Source organism: Mixophyes fleayi, chromosome 3, assembly GCF_038048845.1.
Source record: "Mixophyes fleayi isolate aMixFle1 chromosome 3, aMixFle1.hap1, whole genome shotgun sequence".
NCBI classification, from domain to species: Eukaryota; Metazoa; Chordata; class Amphibia; order Anura; family Limnodynastidae; genus Mixophyes; species Mixophyes fleayi.
The window spans coordinates 270,361,771-270,376,970 of NC_134404.1; the positions used below are offsets into that span (position 1 = coordinate 270,361,771).

The 15,200-nt window shown below is 36.8% G+C and overlaps 1 protein-coding gene across 1 annotated transcript in view; it reads left to right on the plus strand.

Moving 5' to 3' along the window:
• SYNE1 (spectrin repeat containing nuclear envelope protein 1) overlaps nucleotides 1-15,200 on the plus strand; it is a 334,503-nt gene that overhangs the window by 119,117 nt on the left and 200,186 nt on the right. Inside the window, exons 41-53 of the mRNA XM_075203581.1 lie at nucleotides 1,146-1,296; nucleotides 1,799-1,957; nucleotides 3,283-3,465; nucleotides 4,472-4,573; nucleotides 5,324-5,527; nucleotides 6,070-6,277; nucleotides 7,537-7,649; nucleotides 8,019-8,224; nucleotides 9,323-9,478; nucleotides 10,576-10,867; nucleotides 12,181-12,353; nucleotides 13,418-13,727; nucleotides 14,404-14,568. Coding sequence (XP_075059682.1) covers nucleotides 1,146-1,296; nucleotides 1,799-1,957; nucleotides 3,283-3,465; nucleotides 4,472-4,573; nucleotides 5,324-5,527; nucleotides 6,070-6,277; nucleotides 7,537-7,649; nucleotides 8,019-8,224; nucleotides 9,323-9,478; nucleotides 10,576-10,867; nucleotides 12,181-12,353; nucleotides 13,418-13,727; nucleotides 14,404-14,568 — 2,422 coding nt within the window. The remainder of the gene's footprint in view (nucleotides 1-1,145; nucleotides 1,297-1,798; nucleotides 1,958-3,282; nucleotides 3,466-4,471; nucleotides 4,574-5,323; nucleotides 5,528-6,069; nucleotides 6,278-7,536; nucleotides 7,650-8,018; nucleotides 8,225-9,322; nucleotides 9,479-10,575; nucleotides 10,868-12,180; nucleotides 12,354-13,417; nucleotides 13,728-14,403; nucleotides 14,569-15,200) is intronic.

The window sequence follows — 15,200 nt, forward strand, 5'->3', positions numbered from 1 at the left end:
GGCTGCAGGGGCGTAACATTCCATTGCTGGGCCACGAAGCAAAATTGGGAGAGTTTTCACGATTCTGTTGAGGCCAATCCTCAACAACTGAAAGTCCAAACAGGGCTTTACTGCACATGTACCGGCTCCAGTGCATGCCCAGAACAACAGAGCGGGGGTCTTGTGAGCATGTGGACCAGCATTGCCCTCACCTCCTGGCCCCATAGCGACTGCACTGCCTCCAACTGCAGCAGTGTCAACACTGGGTGGTTGAGTACTTAAGGCTTTTTTGTGGTGCAAATATTGCTGTGCGCCATCCAAAAAGGCAGGGGTTGACGCTATACTCTACCCGTTCTACTGCTTTATCTAATTTAATCTTATTAAATTAGGCATACTCTTGCACCTAGTCTGTATTTGACAGGAATGCCCTTTTTTCGCCAATCTCCTCCCATCAGCTGGTACAAACATTTGATGCCCCACCCCCCTCTACAGATGCCACCATCTAGGCCTGCAAATCCATGTGCTCCCCCAAAAACTAGGGGCACTTGCACAAAAATAGGAGCTTTGCATCACAAAACTATTTGTGCTGTGGATTTACAGTTTTGCTATTTATAAATTACACTTTTGTATAACTCCTTGATTGCTCAGACATTACATTAAGTTACCTAAGTTGCGCTTCACCCAGACTCAAACAGTAGTTTTATAGGCATCATAACTGTAGCTAGCAATATAATCCTTCATTAAAAGATAATTTTGACTAAAAGGTTGTAGTAGTCAGAATGAATGACCACTCTGTGTTTAGTAAATATGCTATTGATAGTTTTTATTTACTGTGGATATTTCATCAGGTATCCGTACAAGTGTGGCGTAAAAAGAAGAGTCACAAAATCCTGATAATAATTTTACAAAACATGCAGAAATAATAACATTATACACTATGCCACTAATTATATAATACCTACCAATAGTCCCAATTTCTAACATTTTGGGTGGTGGATCAGAACATGGTCTAATTTAGCCGTATTTTCCAATTGGGAATGTTGGCAGGTAAGCTTTATTACACAATACAATATCAGCAACCAATAGAAGTACTGACATTTTAACAAAGTAATTTTCAGCATGTATGTACAAATATTTGAGTAAATGATTTGTTTTTCTTGTTTCAGTCAAGAGCAATGTTTGTTTCTTATTGAACTAATAAGAGATTATGAACAACTGAAGTCCACTATAACTAAAGTCATAGAAAATGCGGAAAATATGATCTCAATAAAATCAACTTTAAAAGACCAGGAAGACATTCGTCGTACCATAGCAAAAGTAAGGGTAACATCTCAAATGTAATGTTTTTACCTTAATAATCCAGTGTTAATTTTTTGGTAAAGAGTCTTATAAATATTGTCTATTGACTAGAGTCTGATAAATTAGTCCACCTCTCAAAAGATGATAGACAATACTTAGAATTCAACTGTTTTGCTTTGCTTTTTTTTTTTTCATTTCTAAATATGTTTTATATTACCTTGGCTTATTATTATTTATTCCTTTGTACAGTCTGTCAACTACTGAGTTCTGGATTAATTTACGAAGAATATGATCTCTGTTGTTTGACTATGTGTAGCACATAGCCAGAAAGATGGAGAAGTTGAGCCCAGTAGGCATTTAAACTTGACCTACATGGCCAACATGTCAGTTATCTAATTCATGCTCTTGGTTGTCTAGACATTTTGTTTTTCATGTCTAAGAGAAGATCTCAAAGTATGTTACTGCAATACCTTGGATAAATGAGATTGTGATGGCTAATTTAAATCACCTTGTTATCCAGCATGAATCTACCAAGAATGAACTGAATCAGAAGCAGAAAGACCTGGATGAATTTACTAACAAAGGGAAACATTTACTAGTGGAGCTGAAGAGGATTCATGGCTGTGACTCAAGATCGGTGAAAAAAGATATGGACTACTATGTGGATCAGTGGCTTGACGTAAGATGCCTGTGCTAGTTTATTACATTTTAATTGACTTGCTCTTCAGTTTTTGTTCAGAGACTCACAAAACGAATAATTACATACGTAATTCTGCCAGTATGATTTATCTGCCTCGCATTTTTATTATTTATGTATTCAAGAGCACACAATTCAGGATAAACAGCAGTCATATTTATTAATGATGTGTATTATGATATACTTCAGTGATTTTAAAATAAATAATTGCTGCAACGATCTAATTAAGCAAAGCAGCATCTATGTCTTGTTAACGATATATATTGAATTATCTTCCACAGGTGCGTCAGCAATTGTATAGACGTTGCTGTGTTTACTGACCATTATCTGTTGTAATTATGAAGTATACCTGTTGCCTACACATAAGGGAGGCTGACATGTTTAAGCTGGACTTATATAAATCAGAATATAGCAATTAGTACACTAGGAACTAGTGACTTTACAAAAACAGAAGTTATGGACATTGGTTCAGCTTAAAATATGACTTCTGTTGAGTCTATCCTATGAGACTCGGGAGACTATTAATTAATGACATCAGTCAGTAAACCTATTAGCTGATGACACCCAGTCAGCTTTAAATAGGTGTAAGCCGTGACATAATGCACCTTCAATAGAACAGTAAGTTATTGCTTGATAGAAGTAAACAGAGGATAATATGGCATAAATACAAAACACAACATACTTCCACAGAAAAATAAGAAACGGTTGATCTTTCTTATACTTGTAAAATATTAAAATGTTGGTTTTTTTAAAAAAAACAAAACTCCATCCTGAAAGCATCAACACTTTTGGTTGGTTGAGAGCACTACACTAATCCCTTTATTAAATTGTCTCATTATATAACAGTTGAGATATATTTAGTCAGTTCATTTTTTTTAAACAATAAGGGCAACACTTATTTAGAAAATATTATAAATGATATTGTAATAGTTCCATCCCGAATACTAGATATACCTTGTAAATGGCAAATGTAATACTGCTACCACCATTTGTAAACATCGTTAAAAGTTTTCTAATTTGTATATTGTGCATGAATTACTTTGTACATTTGTAGCAACATTCTTCCGCATTCTTCAACATTGTAAGGATCTACAGAACAGAGTTCTAAAATACTGTGTGGTCATTGCGAACAAGACAATTAATGTATGTATGTTTAATTTCCTACACATCTGCTAGCTCACATTGCAGATTTATACAAATGTATTGTTATGACTGAGAAATAGAGCAGGTTCAGCATCTTACATGCTATTTGGTTGGATAATAATAATAATAATAATAATAATAATAATAATTACTGGTCTGAACAGGTCCTGGAAAGAATAGACGACAACCTGGAAAGGCTAAGAGTGAGCCTGGCCTTATGGGAAGATGTCTTGAGCATTAATGATGAAGTTGATGGATGGTCTAGCAGTTCCATTTCACAGATGAGTGAGAACATTACCAACTTGAATAGCAGCCAACAAATGAAAGCTTGTCTTGCGGAATTTCAGGTGTGGGCTAAATTATGGATGACGCACTGTAGTTACCAGCCAAAGAGCTCCCTTCACATACACACTGGAGACTGCCAGAACCAATAGTCATGAGGATTAACCTATCAATTCACTAGAAACATCTCTGGGGCATGAAGTCATTGGTTTTATGTGATTTGATGCATTGTAATAGATTATGAGTCACCCTACAAAATAGTTGCCTCCACTGTGCTTCGCCACTTTATGTAGGTATGAAATAAATGTCTCAGTGAAGGCAATAGTTTCTAATTATAACATAGGCTACATTCACATTAAAATTGATTCAGTCTTCAAAATAGCTACCTTCACTGGAGGTCCTTTACAGAGAGCAAAATGACCAAGGCACAGCATAAAATTCCTTTTGGTGTCCATGACTCACAAAGGTGCAACTAGATTCCACTAAAGGTGGCAGTGTTTGCCAAGGATCACTGAGAGGAGGTGGGCAGTATCAGGGCGTAACTTACTAAAAACAGAGAGTTTTGCGGAGACAGTGCAAAATTTAGATTATTAAAATGAGATATAGGAGTGATCAGAGTACACTTTAGGACACACATCCATATCAGTTCTGCAAAAGGACTTTTGCACCATCTCAGAGTTGCAGAAATCAGGTCTTGACCTATCCTTTTAATAGTACTCTGATTTCACAGTTTTTAATAGCTCTCATGGCAGCTTTCTTTGACTATACACTTTGCTGCATCTCAGGGGCAGACACAGGATCTTGCCAAAGCACTCAACATTAATTAATTAACAAATGTGTGACTTAATCCCCCTATGTGACTTGGTTCCTGGAAATTGTACCATAAGAGGAATAATAAGTTTACAGACTTAAGGCACAGAATTTAACGTGCTGGAAAAATTCTTATTCGTTTGCGTACTCCAAACTGGGGAATGTGGTTTGGCCTGGAATCAAGGGATTTCTGGAAAACTGTTTAACGTTGTACTCTTTTCTTAAACTTTGTTCGCCATTATCTTCCCCTGGACAATTCAGGCTGAAGTCACAAATAAAGGACAGAAGTTGGAAGAATTTCACTCCAAGGTTTATGAACTCAAAGAACTGACCAAGAGCCAGGAGCCCCCAGCAGAGCTACAGGTACATTTTACTAATTAAATGTTGATATTATAACAAAATTGCTTTTTAAACCTGAAATGTTTAACATTGCAGTGTGTCTTATCCTATCTGGCAAGTCCAGCTGTAAAAATAAACACATGACATAATAATAAAAGCAATCACAGTACTGCAAATTACTTTTCTGTTTAAGAGTTTACACAATGTTATACAAATATGTGCTAAATTAAGAAACGTTTGTTTCTAGTTATATTTTTTATGCATGTTACATGATTTTGTAAGTAGGATATTAATGATGTGTTCTAGTGTAACTTCTGAACAGTCACTGAACAGTCACCCAGTCACATTAAAACAGCAGTGGACAGCATGATACCTTCAGGGTCAAAATAGACCTAGTTCCTTAAAAGGTCTGTACATTATTTTTCCAGATCACATTATTAAGCCTGCAACAACTGAGCCTTTACTGCTGTCCGGATCACTTCTGGCATAATTGGGGTTATTGGGTGGAGTACGTTATTCCGTCAGCAATAAAGCCGACAACACTTACACCGACCTCAAAAATCTGATAACTGTAAGGCCGACAAGGATTAAAATATAGACATAGTATATAACAAAATAATCACTACCACCGGTATTATTTGATGTGCTTTGTGGTGTCTCATGTAAAATCCATGTTACCCCAGCAGAGGGCACAGCTTGTATTGTCCTTGTGTTTTAGTAAATAAAGTCATACAGTTCAGCTGTAACTTTGGTGCTATTTATGTTTGGTTATAGTTCATGGAAGTAGCTTTAAGGCAGAAATTGGAGCATGCTAAAGAAGTGTCTCAAGTGGCTTGGGGAACGTTAAATGATTTTAATACTCAGAAAATGCAGCTGGAAACGTTCATTGACCAGATGACCGACTGGTTGAATAAGGTTGAAGAATCAGTTTTGAAATATACAAACAGCCATGAACCCGAAGACATGAAAAAACTGAAGGTACAATGTTTTCTTAGATAAGTTAAATCGTTGGACAATTACCTATGAGAAAAATTAGAAAAATAATCTTTAAAAAAAAATGATAGTGTGTCATTGCTTATAGGTAGCTGCTAATTTAAAATCGTCACACATTTGGTTTTTAATGCTTTTTTGTCCTTTTTGCTCAATTTGTTTATACTGATTAAAGATGTTGTACATCTCAGTGGTGTTATATGACAAGCGCTGGATTAGACAGTGTTTGGCCAGAAGCAGGGAAGTGTTTAGTGAGCTTAGAGGGTCCCATCTGATTGGATATGAGCAGCTGAAGTGACAACTGTTGGGCATGTAAGGCCGCTTTGGTGTTAAAATTCAAAATCCAGTTCGATATTGTTAAGGTGGAGGTGCACATTCTGTGCTCTGAAATTATTCATTTATTATTATTTATTTCTGTTTAAAATAACAACATCACAACATGTGAGATATTTTTTAATATGCATCATTCAAACAAATAACAGACTTGCATTATTTAACTACACAACATATCTAATTATATTCTAATATAGGAAATGCAAAAAGAACTTCAAACCCAACAAACCAGCATTGATACCACACAAGAGAACCTCAACAGCCTCTGTCGGCAATTTCGCTCCACGGAACTTGAAGTTATTGGTGCAGCAGTGACAGCTCTAATAAAGAAGTATGAAGCCACAAACCAGCTCTGCTTTAAAACACAAGCCGCTCTTCAGGAGACGTTGGAAAGACGATTCAATGGTAAATGTGAACTGGTATATAGCTAGCTTAGAAACAGATGAAACAAATTTGTTCTCCTAACTCATACCCACACCATAGCTTTATTTATATACTGTGCTTCCGTAGGCCATTATAAATGACAACACTTCTTTCTAGTCTTTTAATGCCACTGTTGTTACCCTCATGTACCATTTAAGCACTTTCATTATGAATACTACAGTAATATAGCATCTAAACACAATGTAATTTACTGACTGATTAATCATTTGTTCTTACAGATATAAGTCTCCCTATAAAACAAAAGAATAAAAAAATGCACGTGTTTGACTGGTCACATGTGCCAGCTAATAATGTCACAAATCAGCATCACTGAACAAATCAGCATCAGTGCCATTGGCTTGTGCCAGTGCACATGGAGGGCTTCCATTTAGACTCTGAGGTCAAGAGCAAGAAAAATCCAAAATGAAAACATTGTATGCCATAAGCAAAATCTAATATAAGAATGATCATCAAGATATAATAAGCGTTTGATAATGCCCAGCAAGTTAAAATAGCCATCCAGATCTGAGAATGGTAATGCCCATCAAGATCCAACATATCAGATAATGTTACAACATTTGATATATTAGTAATAATGCCAAGCGAGAGCTAACAGCCCAGTAAGATACCCATTAGTAGCAGTAATAACAATGTATTGCTAAATATAGGTATTCATGTCTTAAAAACAAGAATTACAATGGTGGGATAATATTTTTTAAATGAGAAGAGAAACCGCACTTAGAGATGTGTTCCTCTATTGGTGGCAAAAAGATGGCAAAAGGATTTCTCTGTGTCCCTAGAGGTGGTGGATTCCAAGTGTCAGCCTCTATGTTCACCTAACTGTGTACTTAGGAGCATTCCTACCAATGTAATAATGACATATAAAAGTGACACATGCAATAAACACAGTCCCTATGTCTCCATTACTCTCATGATTATTTTAAGACATTATTGTAGGAGAAAAAAGTTGAAATAAATGAAGAAGAGGGATAGTAGGCAATACGTTTTTACGATTTCCATCTTACCCATTGTTTTGTAGTGCTCTCTCCTGGATAGAGTGAGTATAGAAATTTCTAATTTTTTGCACTTACATATTGCAAAAAATAAATAAATGTGATACTCTTTAAATATGGTTTCTGGTGCTTATATCTATTCTAGTATATATATATATATATATATATATATATATATATATATATATATATATTTTTTTTTTATTCTTTTCTCTGTTTTTAACATAGAATCCATTAATGAATTTGAAGAATGGTTTGAAGAAATAAAAAGAGGGGTTAAAGGCTCTTCTGATTGGTCTGGTGACAGCAAAACTTTGGAAGCCAAAATACAACATTTACAGGTAAAATATATACCAAAAAGCAAAGTATAATTTAATTTTTAATTATTCTGTGAATCTTTATGTAAGCAGTTTTATGCAATGCAAATTTTTATCAGATATCTTGTGTCTGCTCGGGTGTACTATCAGTAAGGCAAAGGTAAGCACCTTGCAGATCTTCAGCTTCATAGAGCTACAAGTCCCATCATTATCTATCTTATCTGACTTGACATGCTGGAACTTGTAGTTCTACGGCAACTGGAAAGCCACAGGTTGTCAAACCTGTTGTAAGATATTGATCATGGAGGTTGATCTACAATTTTCAGCAGTTTGCTTGTACATTAATCAATGTTAATTTTCTATATGATAAAATGTTCTTTGCATTTAATGCAGAATGTGCTGGACTCAGTCTGTGAAGGTCAGAGCAAATTAGATGCTGCCACAGAGGAAGGAGAGAAACTTTACTTTTGTTTGCCAAAGCCAGTTGTGCTCAGTATTCAGGACAAAATATCAAAAGCCGAGAAAGAGTTTCAGAGTTTCAAGAAGCAGTGTCTCAAGGACAAGCAGGCTCTAGAAGACTGTGTCTCCGAGCTTGGCAGGTGAGTACCTTGACTGTTGTACTGTGGCATGCACTTGTAATAGACTTAATATTATCATGAAAATGGTAATTGTGGGCCTCTTTTGTCACGTCATGTGCCTATGTTGTAATGCAGGGATTTGGAGCTATGATGATAGAATGTGCAGAGGTACAAAATGTTGCATCCTCTGATAGTAGAAGCTCTGCGAATCAGGGCATTCCATGCTGAATTTGGACTAGGCACATGATTACACATAATTAGGTCCCCAAATGCAAAAACAATAGTTTTGAAAGAGGAGATTATTCAGATGAGTAACAAGGGCTGGGAAAGGTTCGGGGAGCATTCCCTGGATTGCAGACGGACACATTAAAATTTTCTCGAAGCGCAAAAGCGCTTGTTTTATACATGTCCTTGGAGACTGTGGAAACCAAGCCTCAGGCTATACTTTCAATAGAATGCCTTTTGCATCTTCCATTTGTACATTGTACAGGTAATTGGATTTGTAGATACGTTTCTACCAATGTAAAAATCTGGCAAGCACACAAACATAACATATGTAGTAAAGACAGTTGGGATGACCCTTACTCTCATTCCTTTAATACATATTTTCCCACTCTCCCGGAATGTCCAGGAGACTCCAGAATTCTGGCTAGGTCTCCTGGAAGAGCAGGCAAGCCTCCTGCAACATGCCCGTCGGGAGGCGAAATAACGCGATTCACTGTGAAACGCGTTATTTTGGCCCCGGCCCACGACGAAATTGTCATTTTGTTGCCGAGGGCAGGGCCAAAATTATGTGAATCACTGTGCCCAGCCCCCTTTCTGCCCTCCCACCACACCCTCGCTCCGGGGTCTCTCACAGGCCTATGAAGTGTTGTTTTGATTGTTTTTTTCATCATACACATTTGCAGCCAGACCCACAAAAGTTTGCACAATAGTTTTTAAGGGCTTCCCTTAAACTTGTGGGAACATGAGATAGATGTAGAAGGTTTTATTTATGACAACAGCATTTGACAATGGGAAAAATATTTGGTCAATTGTGACTATTTGACGTTGCCCAACAACATGCAAAGCTCATGGGAATGCACAATATAATACATACAACTATCTGTACACTTTCAGCTTTGAAGACCAACACAAGAAGTTAAGTTTGTGGATTCATGAGGTTGAGGAGCGGATAAGGACAGAAAATCTTGGTGAGAGCAAGCAACACATTCCTGAGAAGAAAAGTGAGATGCATAAAGTGGAAATGTACTTGGAGGAGTTACTGGCTGCACGGTAAATAACTATACAGATCCTGATAGTGATCATTTTGTATTGTCTGTGATGAGTGTAATGTAACATTTATATGCATGAAGGAGACATTTGTGAGACTGTTTGGAGGCATTGCAGTAAAATTTCCGCAGCTTTCTTTATTTTTAATATTTTTTTTTGTATTTTGTCTGTTGTTTCATAGAGTTAGGCTTTATACCCATTTTTACTCATTAGAGGTTGCCTAGTCTTCCCCAGTGTGTTCACTTGTGCTAAATGCAAGTGAATAGTGTAGGCTACGCTCCTGAACGTGAGTAACATTGCAAGTGAGTTTAGGGTTTACATTTTAAGATGTGGTTTCATGTGGTTGTACTAAAAAATAACTTAAAAAAAGTTGTACAAGAAAAATCAATTGTTGTTATTACAAGAAAATATCAAATACTAAGAAAAAGCAATTTGTAATATAATACCGTAATACAAATACATAATACAAATACAAAATAATAGCAATAGGCAAAACCAAAACAATGTTGATGCTTATGTTTCAACATAAGCATTATAAATATCCATGTTAAGTAGACATCTAGACAGAGGAGACAGCTGGAGTATATTGGCAAAGGGACTCGGGGAACAAAAGAGGAAGCAATGCCAGAGCCGTCTATATATATCCTTCTTGGATTAGTTTTTGTGTCCTCATTCTACATTTTCCACACACTGAAACAATTATGGGGACATTCTTTGTCGATATATGTTTTATGAAATGGTAGGGCCTGATTTATAAGGGATAATGCTACATTTGTGGCCTTATTGTTTCCATGTAAAGGCAATTAAAGGAAACTTGCCATAGGAACAGTGAAACCTCATGAGAAGTGTCCATCTATGGGGTCAGGTCTAACAGTTTTATATTGGGGTCTATAGCCAGGGGGACACCCAGAAAAGATTAAATTAAGGCTACAATAGCTAACCACAAGGTTGCCACTGTATAGCATATTCACACCATAATGTAGCAGGGAAGTTTTAATTCTCTATTGTGTACATAGGTAATTTATGTATTGTTCTACCATGTCATATTGTGCATTTATTACGTACATATTCTTACATTGCTAATCAACTCCGTGTTTTAGGGAATCACTTGAGAAACTTTGTCAGCGAGCTCAAGCACTACATGAAGATGGACGTGGTGATGGCCAAGAAGTTCGCCTGTCCTCTCAGCTTCTCACAAATTACCAGAACATGGTGAAAATGATAAAGGAGAAGCTCCGTGTCTGCCAGGCGGCTCTTCAAGACCATCAGATTTTTGAGGAAGCTTTACAGAGTACATGGTCATGGTTGAAAGATATGCAAGACAGGTTGTCCACCACTGAGAGTACTGTGGGTAGTAAAAGTGCACTTGAGAAACGTCTACAACAGGTTCAGGTGAAGATTTAAATATTGTGAACAAAATATATGGATTTTAGCATTAATAGACTTATGAAATTGCAAGTCACACTGTAGACAGGAAGAATGAAATGTAAAGTACAATCAATTTGAATTTAATGTAGCAGTGTGGCAATTTAAACTCTCGGCTTGGTTGTAGGCACCAATGATATTTCAATAGTGGGTGCGGTATCCCTTATAATACGCACATTAAAACACATACTAACTGAAACATTTGCACACAGACTGACTAACATAGGCTAACACTGACATAGCCAGGTACATTGTCACTGAAACATATGCATTCAGATTGACACTAAACTGACATTGACACTGTCGCAAACAGTTACTGATAGTGTGACAAACAGATTCAAATTGGCAATAATATTTGCACACTGTGCTAATTAATATTACACACCAGTGTGGAGCCAATCATGGCTGTTCAGTAGTTCAGGTAGGTTATCTCTTGTTACCATGACTTCCCATTTCTTGAACAGGCTACCCGCCTGTGTTCCTCTGTCAGAACAGCAAGTAGCGTTATGGAAGGCAGAGCGGGAGAGGAACAGTGCGTTTGAATAACAACTCAATCTCTTATACAGCCATGCAGCAGGTGTAAACAGTAGTCCTAGGTGAATCAGTATCCTTTTGTCGAAGGTTTTTAGTTGTCCCATGTAAAATTGCAGAATATTAAAGTCAAGAAAGTATTATTATTTTTTATTTTTATTCCTGGCGCACCCTATGCCAATATACAAGAATGGTGGTGATCCAATCCCAGGCTTACTTACTGTTCCCAAGATCCAGATCCTCATTTTTTTTAATATCTTTCATTTGACTTTTATTTTTTCATACAGAAATTGACGAGTTACAATAAGAACACTTACTGTAACAAATTATACATATGACATAATCAATATGTGCAAAACTGTAAATGTGGTACTGTGTGCTTCACTAACCATTTTTATACCAGATCTATAGAAGCAGCAAAAATATTGTTAGGTAGGTGGATTCATCTGTTAGAATGAATGTAACTGTCCACAACTTCCTAGTGACTGAGGCAAGTTACCTGTCTTGACCTGTGTATCCGTCTGTGTTGAAGGTTCCACCCATGTATCATTAACTGAGCGGGAATTTCCAGAAAATGAATAATATGGCACTCTGAATGTATGATTGCCGGGACCATGCTCAAAGCAACCAGTGGTGATCGCCCCAGGTCGTGGCTGTCATTGAGGTCCCATTGGAAGGAAAGGGCGGAATTTGGGCATAATATTATCTAAAGTGAAAAAGTCCTTTAAAATATGTCTGCTCTTTCTTAGGAAATGGTCCTGGTTAAAGGTGAAGGTGAGGTCAAGCTGAACTTAGCCATTGGAAAAGGTGAGCAGGCTCTTAAGAGCAGTAACATGGATGGACAGATGGTTATACAGATGCAGCTGCAAACATTAAAGGATGTGTGTGGGACAGTCAACAGCACAGCCACTAGGTGTCTCAGGTAAGGTATTATTGTTCTATTTATATATTCATTCCAATACGTTTCCAGAATGTGATTAATATTGTTCAGCTATTACACAATGTCAGTTTGTATAGCAATAAAAGGTGTTAAAAGTTATTTTTACCTGTAATTCCCCATTTCTTCCAACATTCTGTGCACTGAAATTTACAAATGTTTAACAGTTTTAGATATCCAAACTTTGGTTCATCCAGAGGGGTAAATTGGGGCAATCGCTCCCCTAGCAAGGGCAGACAGAGAATCCTGCCCAGCTGCTTTGATTGTGTATTAAACACTGCATCCTCTGTCTGTCTGTCTCTGCCAACAGACACATGTATATAGTGTTTTGCCGCAGGCAGCCTATCCCTGCTGAGGGTGAAAAAGTGGCGGGACACTAAATCCGCCCCTCCCCCAATAACATTTAGGTCTGTCCCTGGGTTCCTGTTGACTGCACACACACCAGCCATAGCACTAACACATTTGTCATAGAGATCATTCATCCCTATATCATTGGCTCCTCCCCATTCAGATAATGATGTATCAGTGTTCATCACTTTGGGTACTTTGTATGTGTGTGTTATGTGACACAAATGAGTAAGTCTTAAATTCTTAAATGTAAATGGACAGATATGGATAAGTGCAATGCTTATTGTCTTTTTCATAGCAGACTCAAAAGTCTACTGTGTCCTAGACCAAAATGTGTGTTTAGGCAGATCGGGGACATGGCTTAATATGTCCCAATTTTCCATTTGGGAATATTGGGCAATATAATGATGACTGTTTTAATGGGTAATAGACTTTGTTATACAATAAGTGCAGATAAAGTTAAATGATCCTTATCTTATGTTCGTTTATGAGCCAAATCTACTCTGCTCAGGAAAGTTCTGACAATTTATACAGATGTATGGATGTGTTTTAGTTCTGAAATGTTAAATGTCTGTTATTATTACTGTTGCTACTACATTATGTTTTCAATTAAAGGATTATTTACTGTATATTTACATTATATTTGCGTTTCTCATAGTTTTAAATTGCTTTTCGCTTTTTCCGGTATGTTATGAACACAGTGGTTTAGAGGCTGTCATCAGTCAGTGGAATGAACATATGGAAAGGAAAAGCCAGATGGAACAGTGGCTGGAGTCTGTGGATCACAAGCTAGAACAACCCATTCAGCAGGAAAATGGTCTGAAAGAAAAATTTAACCAGTTAGACCACATCCAAGCAATCTTGTCAGATGTAGAAGATCACTCCACAACTCTTCATCATCTTGTTGAAAAGACAAAGGAATTACACCAGAAGACCGAGGACCCTTCCTTCTCCGACGTAGCTCAGAATGAGCTAAAAACACACTTCAGTGACATCTTGACTGTTGCCAAAGTAATTTTTCTATTGCAATTGTTTAATGCACATTGTTACTATATATATATATATATATATATATATATATATATATATATATATATATATATATGTATATATATATATATATATATATATATATATATAATTGTATTGTTTTCATAATAAGGAACAAGTAGACTCCCAACTGCTTATTGCAAATTGAAATGTATTGTTGCTCCAATGTATAACTCTTATAAAGTAAAGGAGGACATTTGCTTGAGACAAAGAGTACAATATGGCACATGTTGGCACCATGCGACAAAAGCTGTATCATACCATCTGACTTAAATAAGCATGGCCAAATGTTATTGGTGAATTTATGGTTTCAGCCCATTAATAAATGATATGATGAACTCTGACAGGGGTGTAGGTGGAGGGGGTTCAGTAGAGTTATGGAATATACTGTACATTTTGGGTGAAGACAGAAGTGAAGAAATGTATTCTGTTTATCTAACATATTAAGTATCTTTCATATACAAGTTACTCAGAAACAAACCATTAAACCTGGCGAAGTTGTGTAAATCTATGCTGTAAAATGGCAATGGTTAGAGGATATTAAAGATGGCTTCTAGTTGTAAATTCTAATTGGCTATGAAATCAATATATGAGCAAAAGGAATTAGAAATACCTAAAATATGTGTTGTGTATGCAGGAGAAGATGAGGAACATTGAAGACATTGTGAAGGACCACTTGATGTACCTGGATGCAGTGCATGAATTCACCGACTGGCTTCATTCTGCCAAAGAAGAACTTCACCGCTGGTCTGATGCATCAGGAGATGTTCCTGCCATCCAGAAGAAAATTACAAAGATTAAGGTTTGTTACAGGAATAAAACCTGTCTTGAGAGGGATCTCCAAGTTATTAGTGAGGTCCTCAAAGCACCCATGCCTTTGAGAAAATTATATATCCGGGGTCGACACCACCATTATGCAAACCTAGGAGGTTGCATGTGGAGTCAAAGATTAGGTGGGTGCCTAAAACAATGATGTACTTAACAAAGTATTTACAGTATTAAAAAATCTGATTTGGCTTCCTATTTAAAGCTATTCAGGGGATAGGTTATTACTAGACAGATTTATTATGTTTAGCCGTATGATTCATTTATTAAATTAACAGATTTAGGGCTCTACGTTCTAACATACATAGAGCTCAAGCACCATGTTTTTAGCACAGAACGGCACCATATGTAATTATGAGGTATTACATTTAACGCAATTGCTTCAAAATGGAGCAAAGGTACCCTCTACTACCTCAGGGCTGATGGAGGATTTCAGTTCATGAATGAGAGAAAGAAGCAGTGCAGAGTAATGGTTAATATTATTACAATGCATTTGAGGCCTTGTCCTGCCCAGCTCCTCAGGAAACAAAGTGGCCATCAAAAGGCAAACATGGAGGAAAGAATGGGAATGCTGTGCTCATTCCTGCATATTTGCTTTGATACACGGAC